The sequence below is a fragment of the Podarcis vaucheri genome (assembly GCF_965113315.1).
Source record: "Podarcis vaucheri genome assembly, chromosome: 7".
Lineage (NCBI taxonomy): Eukaryota > Metazoa > Chordata > Lepidosauria > Squamata > Lacertidae > Podarcis > Podarcis vaucheri.
In genome coordinates this window covers 49,591,595-49,617,594 of record NC_138765.1, presented here as the reverse complement: position 1 = coordinate 49,617,594, position 26,000 = coordinate 49,591,595, and the positions used below count along the sequence as shown (strand labels likewise).

The 26,000-nt window shown below is 39.8% G+C and overlaps 1 protein-coding gene across 1 annotated transcript; it reads left to right on the top strand.

Moving 5' to 3' along the window:
• On the top strand, positions 1 to 21,652 carry DYNC1LI2 (dynein cytoplasmic 1 light intermediate chain 2). The gene is made up of 13 exons (XM_082232361.1): positions 1 to 158; positions 4,593 to 4,666; positions 5,169 to 5,285; positions 6,469 to 6,699; positions 10,192 to 10,355; positions 11,038 to 11,131; positions 11,917 to 12,052; positions 13,135 to 13,246; positions 14,893 to 14,952; positions 15,518 to 15,559; positions 16,646 to 16,763; positions 17,593 to 17,709; positions 18,448 to 21,652. Exons 1-13 carry the CDS (start codon positions 28 to 30, stop codon positions 18,552 to 18,554), a joined length of 1,503 nt encoding a protein of 500 aa, XP_082088487.1. The 5' UTR covers positions 1 to 27; the 3' UTR covers positions 18,555 to 21,652.
• Positions 21,653 to 26,000: the final 4,348 nt, after the last annotated feature.

Here is a 26,000-nt window from a genome sequence, read left to right as displayed (position 1 = left end):
GGGGTCCTCTCGGCGGGGCCTGGGCGGATGAGGTCACTCTTTGTGGTGGCTGCCGTTGGCAAGATGGCGCCGGTGCTGGCGGAGAAGAAGCTGCTGGGGCCGGACGGGCCCGTGGCCGCTGAGTTCGCCAGCGAGGAGGACGAAGGGCAGAGCCTTTGGTGAGGAACCGCGCTAGGCTGGCCTGGGCTCCTGGCGGCTCCTGGCTGCCGGGCTGGCATTGGCCAGGGAGGGGCAGCGGTTGCTCTGTCTGCCTTCCACAGTCCTGACGGGAACTGGGCTTCAGCGGTGGGCTCGGAGCCTCCGTGCTCCCGGGAGCAGCCGTTGCCGGGGCTCCGCCGGGTCTGCCTGGAGGCCCCAGGATCTTGGCTCTTTGACAGCTCAAGCCCGGCTCTGCCTAGTGTTGGGAGGGGCGCCTCGTGCAGTTATGAGCCTTGAGGAAGAAGGGCTGGTTGGGGTAGGAAGTGTCGCTTCTCCCTCCCTGTCTCTTTTTCGCTGTGCAATTACAAGGGTGCATAGATGTGAGCCATGTAGGCAGCGAAGCCAAGAAGCTACGTGTCGGTGGGGTGCAGAGCATCCCTTTTCAAGTAGGATTATCTCTTCTCTGTCCCCCAACCCACCCCCGCTTTCCATCGAAGGATTATGCAGCAGGGACCTCCCCGCCCCCCATGGAGGCCCAGGAACAAAAATGCAGTGTTACCCTCTTGTGCCCACTTAAAATGCGATGCCAGCAGCCCTAATCTTGACCTAGCTGGCAGCCATGGTTGTTGAAAAAGCTAATGAGATAAAATGACAGGCTCTGGATTGCTTTGTTGATGATTACTTTCATTGTGAATGCAGCAGAAACCCATGCATGCAGGGCTGACTTCTCAAGTGTTCATGTGATGGTGGTTTAGATGAGCAGTGGATGCACTTTGTATTTTCACCCAGCCTACTCTCTTGGTTTATTTAAAAACAACATTCCTACACTCAGACCCATCTATTTAAACGGAGAAAAATATCTAAACCAATGTGTGGTTCTAGCCTGACAGCTTTTGTCCAGGAATATTGTGCCAGACTGAAGCATCTAGTGCTGGTCTTACTTATCTTCAATTGTAGATCTATAGAATTGAAAGGGACCTTGGAGGATATCTAGCCCAAACACCTGCTTAATGTAGAATCAACTACAGCACTCTGACAAAGGACTCTTCAAATGCTGCAGAACTGCCCACAGACACCTGCTTGATAGGCTGGGTTATAAAATCTTGGCGGCTTTAGAAGATGGAGTAGATTGAAAATGCAGTGCCAGTCAAATTAAGAATAAAAATTCTTTAAATTATAGAGTTGGAAGAGATCTAGGAGCCTTCCCCACTTAGTGCAGGATCTTGCAACTACAGCACCTCTGACATTGACTGTCCAGTTTCTTATATATGCCTAGTTTAGGAAAGCCCACTTCCTCATGTGACAGTCAGTTTTGTTCCACTGTCTATTGCCAATATGAAAATTATGCTAACATTTAGACAAAATCTTTGTTCCCTGCATTTTCCCGCCATTGATTCTGGTCCTGTTCTCTTGAGCAATAGAGCTCCATCTGTTATGTGACAACTCTTTAGCTATTTGGAGATTGGTATTATACTTCCCCTTCTCTTCTTCAAACTAAACATACTTTTCAACCATTCTAAACAGAGCTTGGTTTCCAGACCTCTCACCATCCAGGTTGTCATCCTCTTAATGCTAGTTTGTCAATATCCTTCTTAAAAGTGTAGTGCCCAGAACTGGACATAATGCTCTTAACTTGGAGAAATCACTTATGGCATTATGTTTTTTTGTAAGCAGCTTTGACTTTAATTTTAATAGAAAAGAGAGGTGCAAATACTAAACTAAATTATTATGAAATCATTTTTTCCCTGTGAATATATTTGAGATTCTGTAGCCCCATTGTAAAATAGCTTAATTTATATTAAAAAATACCCTATATTGATCAACTATTTTTTTCATGCGTTCTCTCTTGTGCAGCACCTTTGTATCCAGTCTTCATTTCTATGATTATTTTGTATTGTTTTTGGTTGTATCTTAGCTCTTTTGTATATTTTGTTGTAACCTGCTCTGGAATTTTGTATGAGGTGTGGTCTATAAATAGCTTTATATATAAATGTGTATGTTTGTTGGACTGCAAGATCAAGTTGCAGAACTGACCCTCAGCAAACACTACAGAAATTCATGCTCTGCTTGGGAGCTCCCTTTATTCTTGTTTATGCTCAGGTGTTGGCATATGCACAATATTTTTAACAGTATTATGTAACTTCCCTTGGCAGTTTATAGGAATAGGTAGTAATAGTTACATTGTGATATACAGAGAGGCTGTTTCCAGTATCAGATATGCTCTGTGACCACTGAAGCATTATGGGTTCTGATTTTGCCTCTTGCAGTGGAGAGCATCTGAAAGCAATGCCACTGATTTATCTCTTGGGGGAATTTTACTATTCTGAAGGAGGTAGCATTATAACTTGATGTACTCCTGAGCAAGAGAGAGTATATCAGATCTATGCAAACAAATAGGGCTATTGTGTTTTGTTTTATATGTGCAATCTGAGTGATTTAGTATGACATGGCCTTATTTATTTGGACAGATGCTTACTCTTGTTTTTCAACTGCTACTGGAACCCTACATGTTTTGTAGAAGTTGGCCAAACCTGGCAGTCTGGCCTAAAAATGTCTCTTCCAGCTCCACTTCTGTGCTCTAGGAGAAGATCTAGAATTTGAGCAAAGCCACTCAGTAGAATTTAAAGTGAGGATAAAGGAAAGGCTAATGTGCACATTGCTAATGAGGTTTAAGTGGCTAGGGATTTGAGCATCTGTTACCCATGAGTGTCTGTGTTTGCATTCTGGTGGAGACAGGTCTGCTGACATATTGCTAGAAGTATATCACAATTAGGAATACATTGAAAATTCCCTTCAGAATAATGGTGCTCGGTAGTACCGTTTCTCTTCCCCCTCTTTTTTTGAAATATTTTATTTTTTCCTGAGTTTCAATATTTAAGGAAAGCATTAGTTGTAGTAATAAAGAACCTGACGGTAGTAGCATAGCCCCCTCCCTGCATAGTGGAATTAGACAGCATTATCAGTGAGTTCTGCTTTTCTTGAAGATATATGTGTATATCTATTTAAAACAGACAAAACCAGAAATTTCATCCACAGTAACTAAAGTGAAACTGGAAACTAAACAAGTTGTATTTTTTTTAATTACTTTATTAAGCAAAACTAACAAGATTAGTGGACTTACAATATACTACTATCATTTGAGCAATCAGCAGTGAATCAGCTGTCTTCAGAGTAGCAGAATTTCATGAGAGGTCAGGTTTCCAAAAACACCTTTGCTACCAAGTGTCATTGCAGTGCTGCATAGACAAAAACAGCACATAACTCATAACACTTAGTGTTCCAGTCATTGTAGTTTTCCATTATAGGCCAAAACTGGTGGATTGAGCTTTCTGATTGTATTGAAATAAATAATACATAATTTTAAGTGAAGACAACTTACATAGAATCATATAACATAACTGATTTAAATAAAGTTTCCTTGTACATTGTACATTTCCTGAACAAGCATGCATACCTAATGGTTGCTTTATTAAAAAAAAAGGTTGGCAACAGCATAGAGCCTTTATACAATCTGGGAACATAATCCAAAACCCCTGGCCATGTCACCCACCTGCCTTTTGCACTACACAACTGTATCTATGTAGGGATGGCTGCAGGAGCTGGATTGTGAAATCAGTGGATTTCTGTTTGGCCCTCTGTACACATGCAGGAGCACTAAGCAAGCTCACTTGGTAAGGGACATGCAACCCCTCTAGGCCCTCAGGACTCTCTCCTGGCTGCCCTACCCTCCAGGCCACACCCTTCACTGGCTCTGCAGCATACCTTCTGCAGGTACTTTTGCCTGGCTGGAATGTATTATTGAACTGTGATAATGCTGTTTCCTTGCCTGGATGGAAGATGGAGAAGTGTCTGTGTGTGAACAGAAACCTATGACTTTTGCATGGCTGGAATGTAGCCTGTACGAAGGTAAAAGTTACATCTCTTACTCTGTACACTTTTGCTTCTTGCCCCATCCACTGCTGGAATATGGCACCTGGAAGGTCTCATTCCTCCTGACTTAATTGACTTTGAAGTCAGCGTATGATCCTGGTGGGTGATAGGTTGGTGTCTTCTGGGTCTTCTTTCGGCCCATGGTCTGTACATTTGTACAAGAGGCTAAATTACAGCCATGCAAAAGCCAGAGGTTTCTACACTTGCACATCCATGTTCTACCCTGGCAAGCAAGAGGTATTATCACAGTTCAAGGACATGGTTCAGCCAAGCAAAGGCACTTGAGGAGAGCGCTGAACAGGACCGGTGACAGTGTGGCTTGGGGATAGTGGCAGGCCTGGAGAGAGTTCCAAGGGCAAGAGAGAGGTGCCTGTGGAGGGCTGCATTTGACCCCTGAGCCTGAGGTTCTCCACCCCTGAAGTACATAAACTTTCCTGCACAGAAATGCCCTTTGACAGTTATTTTGTTTCATTTGATTTGTGTTATGTCTCAGACAAACTAATAAGTGAACTTGTTTTATGCAGGCACTCAATACTGAGTGAAGTTGCCACACGATCCAGGTCTAAATTACCCACAGGCAAAAATATTCTTGTCTTTGGTAAGTATCAGTGAGTAATAGTGGGAGATTCTTATGGGAATTCTGACACTGGATTACTTTTTAAAACAAATTTAACTGATAGAACAAAATGAGCTGTTTAATTTAGTACACAGCCTATTTGGAGGCATGTAACATAATATTAGCCAGGCTAAAGTTGATCGTGTATCTTTTTTGTGCTGACAAAATATCTTAGATCTAATGTATTGACAAAAGAGCTTGTGGTGCATGTTAATAGCCTTAAGAAGATACATTCAAAATATTAAAGATGCAAATGTGACCTTTTTGTAGAGTAAGTGAAAGAGTAAGTTCAGCTTATGAATGTGAATTGTGATGCTGAAACCAAGAGTCTCTTTCCTGTAATGGGGCTGTTTTGCTACCCTATAACAGAATAAATGAGTTGTTTCTCCAGCGCCCACTAAATTCTCAGCTCAGAGACTTGATCATTTCCTGGAAGAGATGAGCTTCTTGATGTTTGTTTTCTGCCCTCTAAACCTATTGGCAGGTGATGATGGCTCAGGCAAAACAACACTAATGACTAAAATCCAAGGAGCAGAGCATGGGAAGAAAGGAAGAGGCCTGGAATACCTGTACCTAAATATCCATGATGAAGACAGAGATGGTAATGTATTTGCCTTACTTGCATGTCTTGTGCTTAAAGCTGAAGGCTGGCCTCTTCTAAAGGGCAGCTGATTTTTCAACTGCCTTCTCAAAGCCTCTGACTATGCATGTTCACATGGAGTGAAGTCTCAACAGTGTTCAACAGAGCTTAGTCCCATGTGAATATATGTAGTAGTAATAGTTATTATTATTATTAATAATTTGTACCCCGCCCTCAGACTGGGTTGCCCCAGCTACTCTAGGTGGTTTCCAGCATATATAAAAACATAGTAAAACATTAAACTTTAGAAAGCTTCCCTATACAGGGCTCCCTTCAGATGTTTCCTAAATGTTATATAATTACTCATCTCCTTAACATATGATGGAAGGGCATTCCAAAGGGTGAGCACCACTACCCAGAATAATAATTGCAGCTGTAATTTAATCCATTTGTTCTTTATATGTTGAGAAATGCTCCCAAAATGATTCACCTCTGTTGTTGCTCTAGCCATGTGATACCCTTCATTAAATCCCTACACTTCTTATCCCCTCCTGGATACTGCCCAAGACTTTTGTCCTCACTTGAAAATCCTCCATGGCTATCCACTTCTTATCTCTCTGCTCTTAATATCTTGGCATACTCATATTTGTGACTGTTTCTCAGTCAGCTCCAACACCATCAAGTTTCCTGCTCCCTGAAATTACCTTGATCTTCCTCTCTTTCTGTCTAGACATGTCCTTCCTTTATTTTCAAATCCCTCCTTTAAAAAAAAACACTTTTTCTGTGAAGCCTTTGGAACAGTCGTGGGGAACACATGAGCCTCTAGATGTTGTTGGACTCTACTTCCCATCAGCCAGTACCAGTGTGGCCAGTGATCAAGGATGATGGGAGTTGTAATCCAGCAGCATCTCAAGGGCCATAGGCTCCCCATCACTGCTGTGGAGTAACCCTTAGTCCTAATATCCATTGTAGCTAAGCCAAAGTGTGTGACTGCAATACACACACATACTATCATTTGCTTGATCCTGGTTCCAGTTCCTTCCTCTTCCTTTTTTGTCTCACTTGTGTCAAATTTAAGATAGGTGTCTCTGTGGGATTAAGGATTTGTCTTCTCATTCTTTGTAAAATGCCAAGTATATAGGTGGTGACTAATAATAACCGTGGAAAATGATTTCTTAATGAGAACATCTCTCCTTCCTTTCAGATCAGACCCGTTGTAACGTCTGGATTCTTGATGGGGACTTGTACCATAAAGGGCTCTTGAAATTCGCTGTTTCAGCAGAATCGCTGCAAGAGACCCTTGTCATTTTTGTGGCAGATATGTCTAGACCATGGACTGTTATGGAATCCTTACAGAAATGGGCAAGTGTATTGCGTGAACATATTGATAAGCTGAAAATCCCCCCTGAAGAGATGAGAGATATGGAACAGCAATGTAAGTAATGCGAGACTGAAAGTTTATTTTGTATCCCTACAACTTTCTGGGAAGATTGCTTTTAAATTCATATGCAGTTGCCTTATTGTAACCCACCAGTGGTCATGTAGCCTAGCATTGTCTTTATTCTCCCTGCCAGCAGTTCAAGAAGGACACTGACAAACTGGAACGTGTCCAGAGGAGGGCAACCAAAATGGTCAAAGGCCTGGAAACGATGCCTTATGAGGAACGGCTAAGGGAGCTGGGCATGTTTAGCCTGGAGAAGAGGAGGTTAAGGGGTGATATGATAGCCATGTTCAAATATATAAAAGGATGTCACATAGAGGAGGGAGAAAAGTTGTTTTCTGCTGCTCCGGAGAAGCGGACACGGAGCAATGGATCCAAACTACAAGAAAGAAGATTCCACCTAAACATTAGGAAGAACTTCCTGACAGTAAGAGCTGTTCGACAGTGGAATTTGCTGCCAAGGAGTGTGGTGGAGTCTCCTACTTTGGAGGTCTTTAAGCAGAGGCTTGACAACCATATGTCAGGAGTGCTCTGATGGTGTTTCCTGCTTGGCAGGGGGTTGGACTCGATGGCCCTTGTGGTCTCTTCCAACTCTATGATTCTATGATTCTATGTTTGGGAGTCTTCCTTTCAGCTAGGCTTTGCACATGAATTGAAACGATATAGATAGTTCGGTGAGCATTGTGGCTGTGGGCATATGTTCTGGACTTGTTTGATGCACAAGTGATTTGTAAAATCTCTTTCCTAGTACCGAGTTTGGAATTGGCACATGAATTGAAACAATATAGATAGTTTGGTGAGCATTATGGCTGTGGGCATATGTTCTGGACTTGTTTGATGCACAAGTGACTTGTAAAAATGTCATTCCTATTACAGAGTTTGGAATTGTGAGAACTCTGAGATTTGTAAACAAATCAAATACAATAATATGGATAAAACATATATTTGGAGAGCAAGACACACTGAAGGCTGTTTAAGAAACTGACTTCATTACTTACAAACATTGTAAAGAGCTTATGTTGCTAAATATTTTTTAGAAATCTCTGGCAAGAAGGTTGGTTAGCATAGAGATTGTTTATTATTTTACTCCATTTTCCAGCCAAAACTGGCTCTCAGAACAGCTTACAATAATAATAAAATCCATTGCAAAATTTAAGAGAGTACCTAAGAGCAATAGACTAGTAAGTAATAATGACTATTAAATTCAGAGCAATGTGCACATATGCACACATACATGGGGGGGATTGATAGCAAATAATAGAACTTGTCTGGTTCTTAAAGTATCTCCACATCTAGAAGTTTTTGATGGTCTATCTGTGCAAGCCTTACTAAAATATATTCAGGTTGTACAGCTTCAGTCATGCTTGGTCAACAAAGGTAGACCCCTGTGAGGTGGGAGAAGTGCAGTTAAGAGAATATGACTTGAGGTTTTTACATGTGAGTAATTATGTGTTATCAGTTAATGCATGCAGGAGTGCCGTAAGTTTGAGGACAGTCAGAGTGAGGTATGGAACATTTCTGCACAGTGGCAGTTTGCTGAATTCCAGAAACAGGCATAATTAAAAGATAGTCAACTGTGAAACCAATAAGCATCCTGTAGTATTGGCTTTCCTGTCACTGTAGCATCAATTTCAAGGTTATAATACCCCTTTTTCTTTGTAAAGAAATGCAATCTGACAAGAATTTCCTGATGCTTTTGCAGACTTGCACCATTAACGGGGCACTCATTTTAAACTAGTGGGACAATGTAAAAGGTGGCTGTCAAAGCTGTATTGTGCAGTTTTTTAAACCAAGAGGATCCTATTAAATTCAGTGGGTAAAATAATCCCTTTCTTCCTACCAAGAAGTACATTTTGTATTGGGGATTACGTCACTCCATATCTGTCTCATGAGGCAAGTCATGTGCCAATGATGCCTATTGTGACCAAAGTCAATGCCTGCTTCTAAGCTTCAGCAAAATAATTTGCCATTTCTGTGTCTCCCCATTGTCACATTTCAAGCAGTTTTTGTGGTGTTCATTCCTTTGCTGAAATGGAAGCTGCCAAGTAAACTGTTGAAAAATGCAGAGGGCAGAGCATTGCTGATTCTGTGCTTTCCCCCCACAGAAGGATCATTGTACCTAAAGCAGCAACTAAGGGCAGCCTAAGGATCCTATTGCTGCAGCCCTTCCTTGACGCGGGCACTCACCTTATTTCTAACATGCATCTCTGCTGCCAGTGGACAATTCTTGTCTGAGAGGCCTCCCTCCCTTCCAGTCCACACTACCAGGCTTCCCTGGTTTCCCTGTGGAATGCAAATGTTGCTCTAAGAGAAGTAGCTGTGCTTAACCCTTGCCCACATTTTTAACTGTTACTTGCTGTGTTTGCCTCCCCTGTGGGTTAAGGAAGGAGAGCAGCAGCAGTGGCAGTGTCACAAGGCATTCCAGCGCATGCCTCCCTCACTTCTGCTTGTGGGGCCTGTTGGATGAGTTGCCAAGTCTCATCTACTAATTAGTGATAACATGTTTAATGGAATACCATTTCAAAGTCTCTGTTAATTTTTTTCTGAAATGGTGCAGTGTTGAAGTTTCAAACCAAGATGTACTCAAATGGTCTCTGAATGCTGAATTAAAACTCATTACAGTTATGACTAATAATTTATGCAGGGAGAGAGTGTTGCTTTATGCTAAAAAGAAAACTTGCAAGTTAAAGGCTGCATTTGCATTTCACAATAAGCCAGGATTCCTGGCTTATCCTGGCTTACTGTGAGTGTGCATGCTGGTGCATCCAGCTGGTTCACTCCCCCCACCCTTTGTGCAGGTGGGTAAAACTAACCAGGAACTGCTAGCCTGCTGCAATGTGGGAACCCGGGAGGAATCCTGGTTTGTTTCTCCCAAACAAGTCAGGATTTGTATGCTAACTTCAGACCTTTTTAAAAGCACCTTGGCTTCTTTGGGAACCATAGACCAGGATCCTGGGTTTTTTGCATGTTGTTAACTAGTCCTTCCTGGTCAGTTAGCTGGTCAATTGAAGACTCATCTTCTCCTCTGAGAGGTAAACATTGTTTGGAATCTCACAATTGATATGTTGCTTCTTCTGTATTGATTTTGTTTATTAGTGTAATTTCTTTTAGACATTTTAATCTTTTAGTAACTCTTCTGTATTTTTGTTTGATTATTTTGCAAACTTCCCTGCTATCCAAAAGGATGAAGGGCAGCTTAAAAAACAATAAATAGTTTTACTGAACCTCCACATTTTGCTTAACCTCAAAACATATTCCCCTTTGCATAACTTTAAAGAGTGGTTTTCAAGTGGTGCTTGACAGCAAAGAGAATTCCCTCTTCTCTCCCCTCGTCTCCAGGCTCTGTGTGCCCACCAGATAGGTTCCAAAAGGTTGAGGGACCCTCCAAAGTGGAAGGGGCAGGAATGAGAAATTACCCTCACCCAGTGCTGTATATCACCCAAAGTATTTTATAATTACATGTAAAACTAATTTTTTTTATCATAGTTGTGAAGGCTTTTCAGGAATATGTAGAACCTGAAGATGGGTATCAGGGGTCACCGCAGAGAAGAGGCCCATCAGGACAAGATGATGAAAATGTAATTCTACCACTTGGAGATAATGTTCTGACTCACAACCTCGGCATCCCTGTGATAGTAGTTTGTACAAAGGTAAGTTTGAGCTCTCATTTACTGGCAGTTCTTGGAAAGTATTTTGGTTATTGCTAATGATATGTTTTATTGCCCTCTTGCGTTTCTTGTGATCCTGATATACATTGTGAGTGTTTGTCACTGCCCATATAAAATAGTGTAATTGTCAGTATTTGTGTGTTTATGTAAAAACATTTGGATTTTTAGTATGTCTGGGAAGAGCATTGAGTGCAGTCCATTTCTTTCTTCAGGATTCTCTGTTCTATTATTTTCAAATCTGTAAAATGTCTCTCAGTTAAATTCAGAGAATGAAAGTTCAGTTTCTAATCTTATACACACACCACAAAAAGCCCCAAACTTTAAAGTGTGATCAGTAGTTGTAAACTTTTATCTTCTGAAGCATGAATATGCAAATTAAAATACCTTTCTGCATTTGTTTCAAAGCTGAGGAGTAAGGTGTCTTAAAGTATGTGATGTCTATGAAGTTTAAATGTGTGCTTTTGTGATATTTTAATAAAATATATTTTGTCTGTCCAAACTTGATGGTATACAATATCTGATGACTTTTGAAGTATTTTGCTTAATGACCCCAAACCAAGCTTGCTTTGAACACTAATTTATGCAAAAGTGTGTATGTTCTACACACATTTTCCACTTCAGGCTTTTAGAATTCTTAAGACTTTTCTTTGTGTTTCTTTTTCAGTGTGATGCAATGAGTGTATTAGAAAAGGAACTTGACTACAGAGAAGAACATTTTGACTTCATTCAGTCGCACATTCGTAGATTCTGCTTACAATGTATCTTTTTCTTACTTGAGCTTAAGTAGTGGAATAAAAAACAGTGCCATATTGAGCGCTGTCACTTTACATAAAGCTCAGTATTCCATCATCTCAACCCAATTGTATGGTCTGAGTCTGCTATTTTTTCCCCATTATTGAAAAAAAATCATTTGTTTCCTGTATATTTCATTTTTTGTACTGCATATGTAAAGACACTTTATCTCCACACTTTATTTTCAGTAGTAGCCTGGCAGCCTTTAAGATTGATAAATTTGCTCAATCTTAGATTATTTTTTTAATGTACAACTAACAGTGCAATCCTCTGCATGTTGATTCAGAATTAAATCCCACTATGTCCATGCTTGCTCCATTTTTACATATTTACATTGAACATGGTGGGTCTTGGTTTTGAGTAGACATGCATAGAATTGTGCTGCAAGTACAATTAGTTAATTATAAATAGGAATTAATACACGTATTATATGATATATACATATATTAGTAAATACTGTGGATCGCTTAGGAATGGCACTTTCTGTTTAAACCTAGCAGATTGCATTTAGTCATGTTGCCACCTTTATTTTTTTACTTTCAAGCTCTCTTTTATATTTCATTAGACACTGAAATGTACAGTCCATTTCAAGTTAAGGAATTGCACATAGGGCCCATCCCATTACAGTATTTCAAGTATTTCATTTCTGGAAACTTTTCTCTGTTTAAAAAACATAAAATACAAATTTAGCAGATTAATTTCAATTGATCTTAATAACATTTTAAAAGTTTTCCTTAATGCAAATTAATAGATGGTGCAGCCTTGATCTATTCATCAGTTAAAGAGGAAAAGAATCTTGATTTGTTATATAAGTACATTGTACATAAAACATATGGCTTTCATTTTATCATACCTGCCTTAGTGGTAGAAAAGGATGCAGTTTTCATGTAAGTTGAAGAGCAATTTATTGTACATTTACACTAAGACTTGAAAATCCCCTTTAATTTGAGAATAAGATTGGGGGGGGGGAGGCTGATGGATGAAAAGGAGACACTGTAGTAGATTAAACATAAATAAGATAGCACAATATATATACATCTCTTAAACATGCTAGCCAGAAGTCAGTCTACGTTGATTTAATGGAAGTTCCTTTCCAATAAAAACACTCAGGATTGCATATTTACTGCCTGAACTTTAGAACTGCTTTTCTGAAGCACCAGGTTATATTATCTGATGTGGAGTTGCTGTTGTTTCTGCAAGGAGACAAGTATCTCCCCTTCCCATTGCCACCGTGAAGTGGAATAAGCTGCTCCATCCCTGAATGTCTTTTGCCACAGGTGTGTCATGCAAGGATAGTAGTGCTGCTCTGGAAAAATTAAGCTAATATGACTCCACATAACATTCTCTTTGGGATATTTGGCCAATATAAAGGCCAATGCCAACACAAACCATACATTCATTTGTGTGTTATATTTCTGTCTCCTTCCTACCCAAGGAGTTGAGGGCTCATCTGATTACAAATGATCATAAGGAAAGGGGTGATGGTTTTGTGGCAGGTTGCACCAAATTCATCCTTGCCTTCTAGGCATAGGTGCAGTTCTTCAGTTGTAAGGTCACTTCACACAGCACAGTTTAAAAAGTATAAGTGTGATCAACGCAGGTACACTTAGAGCCAAGATTGGCTCCATCTTCCTGCTGAGTGTGTGTTTGCCAGTGCACCCAGATGTGCTGTAGTGCTTTCAGTTGACTGTAAGGTGATCCAGGGAATTGGTCTCTTTTGGTTTCCTGCATTTCACAGTAATGTGAATTAGCATTATACTTCTTACTTCATTGAGGACAGTTTTGCTTTGTGGGAGAATGAAGAATGTCCCGTTTAATGTACAACAGTGTAATAACACTTTTCTGTATTTTTCTCAAATGCAAAAAGGCAAGCTAAACAAATATTTTCAAAATGTACCTGTGCCATTATTCTGTACTTCTGAAAAAAAGGATATGCTGATGTGCTGACATGAATCCTTTCTCTTGCTAGACCTGCTGGCTGGGACAATGAAAAGAAAATTTCAATTCTACATGAAAACTTCACAACAGTGAAACCAGAAGATCCATATGAAGACTTCATTGTAAAACCTCCTGTAAGAAAGGTAAGCACCATTGAATTATACATTACTTTATCAAGTGTGCAGGGCTGTAAGTAACCACTACAGTGAATTCAGTATCCTGAGCCATGGTAAGAATGCTAAGCCAATAATTTGACTTTATAAACCACCACCCTCATTTATTTGCCTAGCCTACAGTATTCCTTTTACATTTGTAACCCTTTGGGGACTGCAGTGAGGCAGGTGTACTGAAGTCTGATTGGATTAATGCAGAAGGTTTCAAAAGCAAACAAAACACAGCTCTCAATCCCTGACAAAATGTAGTACATTGCATTTCTATATGGGAAGAGACAAAAGAATGGTGGCTTGGATCCAATGAACTATGAGTAGAAGAAAATTGATTAATGTAGTTCTAAATATCCTGGTGCAAGCTTTAGCTGTAGACTGCTTGCTGTGTATTTGGTGTATGTATGCAGTGTTTTGGGGTTGTGTTACAATATGTGAAATTGAATCAGGATGATAGGGGATTTAGCATGTGACCTATAGTCTGGACCCCCCCCCCCAATACATAGGCTCAACCTCTTCCAGTAGATCAGCTCTGGCAGAACAGCTGGTCCTGGATTTTTATTAATCTTGATGTTTAAATAAACATATTTTAAAATGCGTTAGTCATAGCTTCATTTAAATTAATATGACTTCCAAGTCCACAGTTTGCAGGGGGTCTGCTCTGAGGATGAGTTAGTTGAATACCATCCTAACTTTTAAATTTTGTAAACTGCCTAGGGAATGTTATCAATATACATTTAAAAAATAATGATGCACAAGAGGAGGCCAGGTCACAGACTATATATATATTTGTGACTTTGCATATAAAAGTTTTTGTTCTGAAAAATTCTTGACATTTACACAGCATATCTGTTAAATTCCTATTGAGTCTATGGATAAGGTGTCTTTTGGGGGGAACATGGGGTGGAGGACACTTCTAAACTGAATCTGTCTTCAAGCCCTCCAAGTTGGAAATCCTCTCTTTAACCAGCAAACAGCCTGCTACTGCTGCTGTGTGTTTAAGAACCTAATGGATTTGGGGTACTAATTCAACAAGAATTGTATACCAATTGTGGTACTAATTGAGCAGAGCTTCTTGCCCCCCCCTTCTGAAACCAGCCAAGCAAGAAATGAGTTAGAAAGAAGTGCAAGGAGTTGTTGTGGCCAGAAGCTTCCACATGCTCCCTGCCTTCCTGTAGCTTCCATGGCTAGTATAGTACAGCCTTCCCCAACATGGTGCTTTCTAGATCTTTCAGACTAAAGCTCCCACCAACTGACCATTGACCATGTCGGCTGGGGCTGATGGGAACAGGAGTCACAAAACATTGAGGGGGCTCTAAGTGTGGGAATGTTGGCATAGCAGCTGTGGTACTAAATTTTTGCTGCTAGGAAGATAATCTCTCAGGCTGTGCTTGCTGCAGGATTCCCTCACTGGAGTTGCATGCATGTAAACAAGCACACACACACGTCTACTACATAACTTGTGTCAGACAGCAGGGAGTAGGAATTATTCCAGATTATTAGGACACTGAAGGGATAATTTACTATATATACAACTTGTCATGGTAATGCCTCCCGCCTTATAATTTGTGCAGCCATTTTTTGTTTATAATGAAGTTTCTGTGTTTTATTCCTCTTCTCATCAGTTAGTTCATGATAAAGAACTTGCAGCGGAAGATGAACAAGTGTTTCTTATGAAGCAGCAGGTAAGAAAATCACATATAGCCAAAATTACTTTTCCTTTGCTGGCAATTGGGGAGGAAATCCCTTGGGGAGGCCTCTCCCATGTCTCCGCTGCCTCCCCTCACTCGTCCACATAAGTGACTGGCAGAAGCCAGCAGAAGAGAGGAGGAGGGAGGCAGAGGGAGATGCTGGCAGAAGAAAAAGGCTGAAATGGACTGCAGCTGAGCTGAATTTGCATGTGTATAAGATGCGACTCAGCTTTATCACATGAAACATTTAACAATAGCATGAAGAATTCCATAGCATCTTGAGAAGCCTATATCAATAGTTTCATTTTTGCATGAACATGACTCTTGGATCTTAACCCCCACTTATGATGTGATGCAACTGTACTGCAGAATCCTACCTCTTTTCCTGTTTAATTCTGGTGCCCTCTAGTGATATCATTTGCGAATAACTTTGTAAAAGTGCCAGAGTCACATTGAGTAAGGTTAAGCTCAAGTTCACAAGATAGCATCATTGCCACACGTTTTTAAATTTTGGGACATTTCCCCCTAGTATATTTAAGAGCTCTTTGTTCTTTTTCAGTCTCACCTTGCCAAGCAGCCAGCCACACCTACAAGAGCTTCTGTAAGTATGTGTTTGTAGGAATGTTTGCTTAGTATCTTTTCGGAATATTGCATGCAGTTTATGCATAACATTTTAAAAAGTATCCCAAGCAACTGAAGGTGTTTTGCTATTCTGTTACACTATGTTAATAGATCATTTTGCCAGCTGAATGTATTTACAAATCTGTGCCTGAAATATACCCAAAAATTGATACTTGAAATTGACAAACTTTTTACAGTGATAAATAGGGTATCATTGAAAACATGCAATTTCTACAGCAAACTCCAGAGTTCTCAAAATGATATATGGGCAATTGACTAGGGAAGCACAAGCTACTAAATAAAGTCGGAGAACGACGTCTGCTGTGTATGTGTAAAGAGGTTGAACATTTAAAAAGAGGAAAGAAAGAAAGAAAGAAAACACACTGCAGGGGGAACCCATTCTGAGAACTTAGTGTGCTGCATTGGGATGTAACAGTAAGCTCTGGAGTACAGTTCATTTTAAGAATGCTTTGTTTAACTGTGCATGAGCTGTGTGTTGGTGTGTGCAGTTTAAGCTCTCCCACTTCACCCTTAGTTGAGTGGGGAAGCAAACTATGAAACAACAGGCTTAGTGTTATGTGTGAGGCAGTGCTTGTGGTTTATTTCTCTCCAAACTAGCCATGATCAGGAAGCAGAGGAAGGGAGGAGCAGAGTGGGAGTGCTCAAACTGCATGCACAGGTAAACTAGTCATATTTTAAACAAACCACACTCTGTGGATTAACATTATGTCTGAACGCAGCCAGTATCACTCAAAAATAGTGGAAGCTCTAAAATTTAACTGATAGCAGTTTTCCTTATATTTCACTAAACCCAAACATAAAGTAATTTATGCAATTAGATTTGCAATTGAAATTTTACTTTTAAATTGCAGAGAGTTGCTACTTTTTTTTTTTTTACAAAATATAAATTGCTGTTGCTTCCTCAATTCTCTTTAATCTGGAGAAGTTCACTGGTGTAATTTGGGAATCTCTGAGCAAAGAAGTGCTGGAGTACACTTTAGCAGTTGCATTTTCTCTCTTTTTTTCTTTATTGTTAATTGCATTGTTGCAATTTGTGATTGTCCAGGAATCTCCTGCACGAGGGCCTTCCGGATCACCAAGACCCCAGGGCAGGGCAGGCCCTGTCACTGTCCCCAGTGCCTCGCCAATAGCATCTGTTAAGAAGCCAGATCCAACAATTAAAAGTATGCACGGCAACTTAAACAACCTATTTTGTTTGTAATCTTTTCTTGGAACACAGAGCTTGTTAGATGAAAGGCAGATACTAATGTAGTGATAAAATCAAATGTTCATGTGAAGAGAGGAGCACATGAACAGTGGGGAGCTGTTGGGGCTTAAAAATGTTTTTTAAGTTATCAGGGATGGAGAGAATTATGAACAATACTTGTATCCATAGTTTAATAATATAACTATAATAATCTCCTATAATAATAATATAATTATAGCAGAAAAATTCAGATTTCGTTGACTATTGAAGTAATGGGATTTAATGTATTCTTGCCACAATTTAGGACCCAACAAGGAAGACAGTTTTATTTCTGAATGGAAGTGATGACCAGTTTTGCTAGAAGAGCCAGTAAATTGGGAAGCAGGAATAAAATATAAGACAATATACAGTGGTACCTCGGGTTAAGAACTTAATTCGTTCTGGAGGTCTGTTCTTAACCTGATGATTAATGGGGCCTCCCGCTACCGCCGTGCTGCCGCGGCGCGATTTCTGTTCTCATCCTGAAGCAAAGTTCTTAACCCAAGGTACTATTTCTGGGTTAGCAGAGTCTGTAACCTGAAGCGTATGTAACCTGAGGTACCACTGTATTTAAATATGTTTAATTTTTTGTGTAGACCTCTTTGAAAAGGGAATGGGTTGATATGCCAGTTAGGAATTACATTCTTTGTCACATTCGTTTCCCTCCCACGGATCATTTTATGCCTTTCGTATATTTTGAACATAAAGGATTGTTAATGTGCCACGGTCCTGTGTGTTTTAAACTTTTCTCCCCTCCTTTTAATTAGATAACGCTGCAAGTGAAGGTGTGCTAGCCAGCTTCTTCAACAGTCTCTTGAGTAAAAAGACTGGCTCTCCTGGGAGTCCTGGTGCCGGGGGAGTGCAGACCACAGCCAAAAAATCAGGTACTGTCTGGAGCCTAATGCAGCACTGGAGGGGCCCTAGCTCAGTGGTAGAACATCTGCTTTGCATGCAGAGGATCCTATGTTCAATCTGTAGCATCTTCAGGTAGGCCTGGGAATGTCACCTGTCTGAAACCCTGAAGGGCTGCTGCGAGTCAGTGTAGACAATACTCAGATTGTTCAGTATAAGGAAGCTTCCTATGCTTCTAAAAGCATTAATATTTTTTCATATTAACTTACTCTGCATAGACCATACTGAAATCCATGGATGGTTGGCTAATGTCACAGTCAAATATTTTAATAAATAAATGATCCTGGAGCTGTGTCTCACAGAGAATTAAGCCGTTCCCAGTCTACAGAGCCAGTGTGGTGTAGTGGTTAAGAGCGGAAGTCTCGTAATCTGGGGAACCGGGTTCGCGTCTCCGCTCCTCCACATGCAGCTGCTGGGTGACCTTGGGCCAGTCACACTCCTGTGAAGTCTCTCAGCCCCACTCACCTCACAGAGTGTTTGTTGTGGGGAAGCAAGGAAAAGGAGAATGTTAGCCGCTTTGAGACTCCTTAAAGGGAGTGAAAGGCGGGATATCAAATCCAAACTCCTCTTCTTCTTCTACATTATCCACACCTTGGTTTCTGCTCATTGTTGTGATTCTAGAATCCTCCACGACAACATAGAAAGCATGTTTGCAACTGTTTTATTATTTGAGTGCTTTGGCTGAAATAGTAACCTCAAGTTTTCTTTAGGGCAAAAAACGGTTTTGACGAATGTCCAAGAAGAACTGGATAGAATGACTCGCAAACCAGACTCTATGGTAACGACCAACTCCTCTCCGACAGAGAACGAAGCTTGATTAATGCTTGAACCTGCATATGTAAATGACCAAATAACTATGTACATTGATCTGATAAGACCAGGAGTTCTCTGCTATGGCAGATGCTATAAGTTTTTCTTGGGGCAGGGGGAAATGAAATTTAACCTTCATTGGCTTGTCCCAGTATCAAGTGCACATTCAGGAAGATTTGCATATAAAATTCCTCTGTTTTAAGATAACCATTTTAGAATATAAATAGGGCAATTCTCTTGATTTGGGTGGCAAACAAGGTGCAGCTGCAATTCCTAGGGAAGAGCACAGAGAAGTGAGATGCGGGATTCCTGTTGAAAAGCCACCAGTGGCTGCTGGCACTAAGGATGAATGAAGTCCCCTTTTCCAAGTATACTGGAGTTGGCCATTCAAAACATATTTATACTTGGAGAGAATCTGGTGTAGTAGAATGATGGTTAGGTGAAGAGAGTGTAAGATGCTGCATTTAAAATAAGTGCAAGATCTGGCTCAGAAGTGAAAAGTATGTTGGACAGACTGGAGAAAAGCAGTGTTAATACATCCTGTGTTGAATAGAGATCAGATAATCATGTTTTAAAAACAAAAGCCTTTACAATTGGAAAGTGTCCAAAGCTTATATGCTGAGTATCATGGGAATTTTTCTTGTTAGAAATTGCATTTTTGTTTTTTGTTTTTAACAAGAAGCTACATGAAATGTGGTGGGTGCCCTTTTTGTCACAGCTGACACAGGGAGAAGCTTGATTAGACCAAGTGCCTGGCACAGTGACGGATGTCTTTTGGAAGGTGCTTGAACCTCTTGTGCACTGTAGTACAAACAGTCTTTGTTTGTTTGACTTTACTTTGAATAACTCAGTAACTTTTTATAGTAATGTATAATTTTGAATCCTGTTTTCTCATAGCTTCTGCCTTGGGTTTTTTCCCCTTTTCTAAATACCAATCACACGGCCTATTAAGAGCAATGAGTGACATATCACTTTCCCATGATGAAATGTGTTATGAAATACAAATCTTTCTTTTAGTAGCTAAAACTCAGTCCTGCCTTAAGGTTTGTGAAACCTGTAATAATTTTCTTATAGGCTCCCAAAATTTTTGTTCCACTTTGCAGTAAATTACTAGTGTTTGTAGGTTTACGTTGTTAAAACATAGAAACTAATGACTTCATTATAGCCCTTTAGTGTAGCCTTTTAAATGTGGAAAGGAATCTTACAATTGTCCCTCATTGCTACTCAAATAATTACCCATGGCCAGCTTGAGCTATGAAAGACTCCCACAGTTAACTGAAATGGCACTTTTGAGTTTCTGTACGATATATTTGAAAAAGAAACACTACCTTGCGTTATAGTACTAAACATCTTTGTAATCAACACACAGAAGGGAAAAAACCACCGTATGAATTATGCAGAGTTTACTTTTTATTGATAAGGATTTGTGTGTTATGCTGAATCTTGTTTCTGAATAGAACACCCCTAATATTTATATATACATACATATATATATATTGTTAAATATACAGAATGAATTGACCACTAACACAGTACTGGATGTAATTGCAAACCCTGTGTTACATCAAGAGGCCGCCTCTTTGTTTTTGTAAGTCTGTCTAACACTATCTAGAAAGCTAAGAGTATTTACTTGCATTAACTTAAAAGCATGTTTACTTGTGCCAGTTATGTGTTGTTGTTTTCCTTTCCTTTTTTTTTACATTTTTATAATTTCAGAACCTCAGTTACATCCACAGTTGCCTGTATCTTAAATTGACAAGTTGTGGTTGGGGCAATTTGGTGTGTGGTTCTGCTGGCATATGATTTGCCAGATGTATGTTAAAGAAAACTGTGGCCACTCTAGCAGATGTGACTTGCATCCTGTCCTCGTGGCATGCAGCTTTATTATACTGTTAGGCAGCTGCACATTTTATGCCATGCATAAGTGCATGGCATGTTGGGATGGTTAAGTTCATGCTGAGTTCTAGCATAGGGAACTTTACCACTGTCTCAATCTCCTTGCCACACATGCAAAAGGCATAGAACCAGCCTTATGATTGGCTGGCCAGTCTGGAGCTGATTTTGGCTGCCTAGAGATAAGGCATAATATATTGGAAACAAGTATGTTGGACAAGCAAGTGTTTTGTGATGGTATGCGGTTCCAATGCAAGCCTTCAGTACACAACTGCCTCTTTCTGTTGATGTTTTTGTCATTTATGCAGATAATTCACTTTGTATATCAATAATGTGTACAAGTGGCTACTGGGGTTTTTTTGTTTTTGTTTCTTCATTTTCATAAAATGAATGTTAGAACTGCTGCAAATGAGCAAAAGCCAGTAACATACCACTTTCCAGTTGTGCAAAAGAGTGCTTGGATCCAAACAGAAGTTGATTTCCCACCTCTACTCGGATAGTGCTTAAGGAAACTCTGCAAGTGAATGCTCCTAGTTTCTCAAAGGAAGAAAGCTGTAAGTAATGTAGTGTTTTTTGGTTGCCAAAGTCTAGCAACTTTGGAAAGCTGCACAGTTGTCTTTTCTGGTGTTCTCAAGCATTGGAACCAAAGGCCAAACTGCAAAAGCCTTTACATTTAAAAAATACAATTAACTTTATTTTTCAGGATACACTTGTATGGTAGACTGTTAAAATTATTACATGGCTATATTTATATACGGTATATTGATTGCATCTACTGTTCATGTTTAAAACTTAAAGTAATAATCTATTCAACTTGAAGAGAGAAGGCAAATATAAAGGATTAAGGATTGGCCCTCCATCAAAATGCTATGTTTATGCTGCTTGATTTTTTTTTAAGTTTGCACTTTTTATTGGCATTTTAAAACTTGTTTAAACTGAACAGAACTTGTTGTATTTTATTTAATTTAACTACATTGAAAGTGACTGAACTTAACCATATCCATGCTGTAAATGAAAGTTCACTCTCCTATATGACTAAGTTTATTGATGTTTTTAACTTCCAATGAGGACTGCAGATGTATCCAACACAACCCTTAGTCCAGTTGTATGGCTTTAACCAGGTGCAGTCATGTGGAATCTTGCTTTCTAGTGCTGGCAAAAATGAGGACATGTTCTTTAATTAATGGCTTCAATAAACACCAACCAAGACTGCTTTACCAGTGTTGAATTGCTTTTTTTTAACTAAGCAGGGCAGTTCTGAAATTGTGGTTTGAGGCAAAGGATGTTTTGACCTTTATATACAATAATTTGTTTGTATGGCTGCCTTGCAGTGCACAATAACTGCCATTTTGGAGTGGACTAATGGCTGAGCCATTGTGACAATCTGCCAGTTTGTTCTATGAGTTAATTCACTACTTCTCACAAAGCTGGGATGGGTGGGGGGGACTAACCACCAGCCTGGGACCTAAGACCCAAACAATTTTGATGGTGGTGACAAAAAAGGGTGGGGATAATGACATACCAGTAGTTTAGGTGGTGAGCGTTAAGCTTTGTAGCTTGAAATGCTGTTAGTAAACAGGACTGTAGCAGCACTCAGGACAAATCACAAGCATTACAATGCAGTTTCCTTTGAAACACTGATGAAGTGAGGAGAGAATCAGCTTGTTCAGTCTAAAAGATGTGCATTTCAAAAAAAGCCTTAGCCCTAACATACATAATGGACCATGTGCATTTATACAAGATCACATACAAAGGGTGTCTGTTTACTGTTTAGATACAAAATGTAAAGTACTGTGGTTTTCGTATAGGTAACTTTTCCTGTATACATTTACATTTTTATTAAGCCCTTTTTGGTGCTTTGACATCAGCTTGTTGGGGGATTTTTGCTGTGATCCTATTTCTTCTACTTATTGAACTGAGTGACAGGAACTGAGACATCGCAAACCTCACTCCCTTTCCCCAGAGCAGAATATTGTATTTTGAAATTGTTCTTTTTAAAACAAACAGATGGCTGAAATCACATTTAAGTTTAAGGCATGCAGCATTCAAGAATTTTTTTAAAAATGTGTCTGAAGCATGAAAAAAGACAAGATGAGTAGACTGATTTGGTGATTGATTTGGTGATTAGTATGTCTCACATTGTGAAGCTAGATATACCGTAATGGGGAGAGAAACCACTCAGAAGCTTATTGTGTCTATTGCTTTTTGAACAGAGGGCAAATAAACATGGGCCCATTATGTAGTGCTGGTTAAGTTATTCAGGACATCTCACCAGAGCAACAGAATGAACTACCCCAGGGATAGCCGACATGGAGCCCTCCAGATGTTATGGACTCCCATCCTCCCTAACCACTGGGCTTCAGGGGGGTTGTGGTACACTCCAGTTGTTTTGGACTACATTGGCTACCTCTGAATTAGCTTCTCACAAACATCACCCATTTTATTTATCCAGTTGTTTTTTTACTTTGTCTTTTGGCCCAAATAAGTTTCCAAAGTGGCATACGATTTCAAAAACAAAATACAATAAATGAAATAAAACATGTATACAGCATGCTAAAATATACTTACTTCGGAGAATACTTAAAAGTCCAAATGAAGGCTTGGCCAAATAAATTGTTATTTACAATTCATTGGCAAACTATTAAGGAAGGAGTCAATTGGGCTTGCCGGGAAATGAAATGTCACAAATTGGGTGCCTATAAAGGTCATGAATAATGTTCCATTCAACTAAACTTCTGATAGCAAGGGGACACGGAGGAAGAACTCTGATCTGGAGCACAGTGTGTGAGCAGATTCGTCTGGGGGAAGGTGGTTCTTCATATAATTTGTTCCAAAACAGGACTTCCGGGTCAGCGCCATCGGTGAATGGCGAAGTTCCTCCGATCGGAGGAAAGGGCTCCGTAGAAACTGGGTCTTCCCGCCGCGGTGAAGGTGGGGATCCGCTAGAAATCCCAGGCGGAGGAAGCCTGGGAACGTGGGGTTTGGCAGGGCACCAGGAGTGCCCCCCTACTCACCGGGAACCCCTTTTCGGGGCACCGGAGCGAAGTGGGGTGAGTGGCGCGGTGCTGCAAACTGATTGCTATTTTTACGGAGTGAAGCCGCACAGCCATTGCCGGAGAGTGCTGACTTTTTCCTGTGGACAATTGGATTCAAAACAAGTACCCGTGAGTAGAAACGGAAAATTGGATCAAGAAATATCTTAATTTGGCATTGAAGCGGGAAGTTTCAAAACAGGAAGTCCGCCTTCCGCTTTTTGTATATAGACTAAAGCAAAAACTTTGTAAGCTAAAGCCTGGAAAGCCGTGAAGAAAGTCTAATTTCCTTCTTTTATAATTACTGAAACCCCCTTGGAAGTAGGAGAAAAGGGGGGAGAACTTTGTTTAACCCCTGCAGGAGAGGGAGTGAAGAAGGATAAACTTCCACCGTCTCTAACCTGGGAATGGGGTGTCAGAGACAGAAATAGTTGGAGAGGTTCATTGACTGTGAATGGAATACTTTGACAGATAGCTAAAGAAGAGAAATAGACTGATTCCAATGTTGCCTTTTGAATTCGAAAGAAACAAAATATCTGAAAAATATCTGAAAAATGAAAGTAAATTTCCTTTGTTGGACTTGCCTTAAAAAAATGGATACAAATAGAAATTGTCTCCCCTAGAGGGAGCTTGTTAAATTGTTGCTGCAGTTTACTTGAGGACTCAACAGCTGTGAGATTAAGATCGTGGGACCAGTCTTTTCTGACCTTGACTAAAGATGAGCTGGGAGGAAGATTGGGTGCTTGCTTTATGCAAGACAAGTGCCTTGCTGGAACAGATGCACGAGAAGATGGATTTGATGAATGAGAAAATGGACTTGATGACTGTTGTGGTTAACAACTGTGGACAAATAGGGAATATTGATAAAGAAACCATTCAGGGATCAACTCATGAACCTGTACTGACTGGGCAAGTGCAGAAGATAATGGAGGAGGATGCGGCTGCACCTCAAATAATACAAATGGAGAAACCCGAGGCCCTACAGGAGTATAAGCCGCTGTCATTGAAGATTGAAGTTGGAGTGGGCCAGAGGGAGTCGAGCTGAGAAGGGTCCAAACTTTGGAGAGACCTTGAAATATGTTTTTTAATATTTTTGGGATTACATTGATGACTGTGGGGAGTGGGGCTGTGGGGAATGGGCGGGTTTGATGAAGGGAGATGGAGACAATTTTGGGTTGGAACCCCCCAGAGACCTACTCCTCAATGAGAAAGGAAAGAAATTAAGAAAGAGACCAACAAATGACAAGGAAAAGGGCAAGTATAAACAAGAAGAAGACGATCTGCAGAAGGGACATGGAAGAGACTTAAGGGCCTCGGACATAAGACTTCCAGGTTGATGGACTAGATGGAATGGACAGTAAGGACTGACACGACCCGAGACCAGGAAGAAGAGACGTTGGATGAAGACTGGAATAAAATTTATAAAGAAAAATTTTTATTTGGGGAATTAGCCTAAAATCAATGAATATTAAGGAAAATGTTGGAATGAAACTATATGACTCTAGCAGAAATGATATTAGGGATTATGTATATTTGAGTATTAAGATTCAAGCTTTAAGGTACTTTATGGTAAGATAAGGTTAAATAAATTAAGGTAATTTGAATAACAGAATATGGGGAAAGATGGAAAGGATTTGTTGAGCTAATTATTAGGTTAAATTGTTAAGATAAATTATTTAACAAAAATTGAGAAAGATGGAAAGAATTTGCTGAAATAACTAATTAAACTAGAATACAAAAAGGGAGGTGTGAGGAGGTCAATGAAACAAGCAAATGGAAGTTAAAGATATGAAATTTGGGATTCGTGTCTTTCTTTTTTCTTTTTTTATTTTCTTGGTTGTATTGCTGTATTGGTTTTTATGTTTTGCGCTTTTTCTTCTTTTTTAAGTATTGTAGTGTTGTTTTTTGTATTTTTTCTTTTTTTTCTATTACCCTGAAATTATTAATAAATATTATTTAAAAAACAAAAAAACAAAACAGATTTCATAAATTTTTGTTTTGCTACACCTGTACCTTTCTTTATCCTATTTCCACTATACTTCATTGGACTATAGACTGATTGCATAGAAGAGCTCTTTGGCCCTCCAGATGTTGGAGGAATTGACCATCAGACCTTCAGGATACAAAGCAGATCATGATGTGCTGGCAAACTAGTCTTGCTCCTAGCCTTTTGCTTGCTGGTGTCCTGAGCTAAACCACCAAGAGTTACAAGAAATGAAGAAACTGGTGTTTTGGAGTTTATCACTTGTGTAGTTTTAAACATCAGGGCAGTAGAAATCACAAATGTCCTCTGCAACTTAATACAAAAAATCTTCATAAATATGCAATGTGCCCAGGAGAAAAGTGAAAGTTATTTAGATCAGGCAGCCTTTGATCGTTCCTAAATGACAGCAGCACCCATCTCAGCTTTGCATCACTTTGGTGTGACTGTTTTGCTTTCATCTCTGTTGGCATCCAGGCTTTAGAACCTTTTTCAACAAACAAACAAGCAAACCTTTTTCCAATATTTATAAACCTATTAACTATGG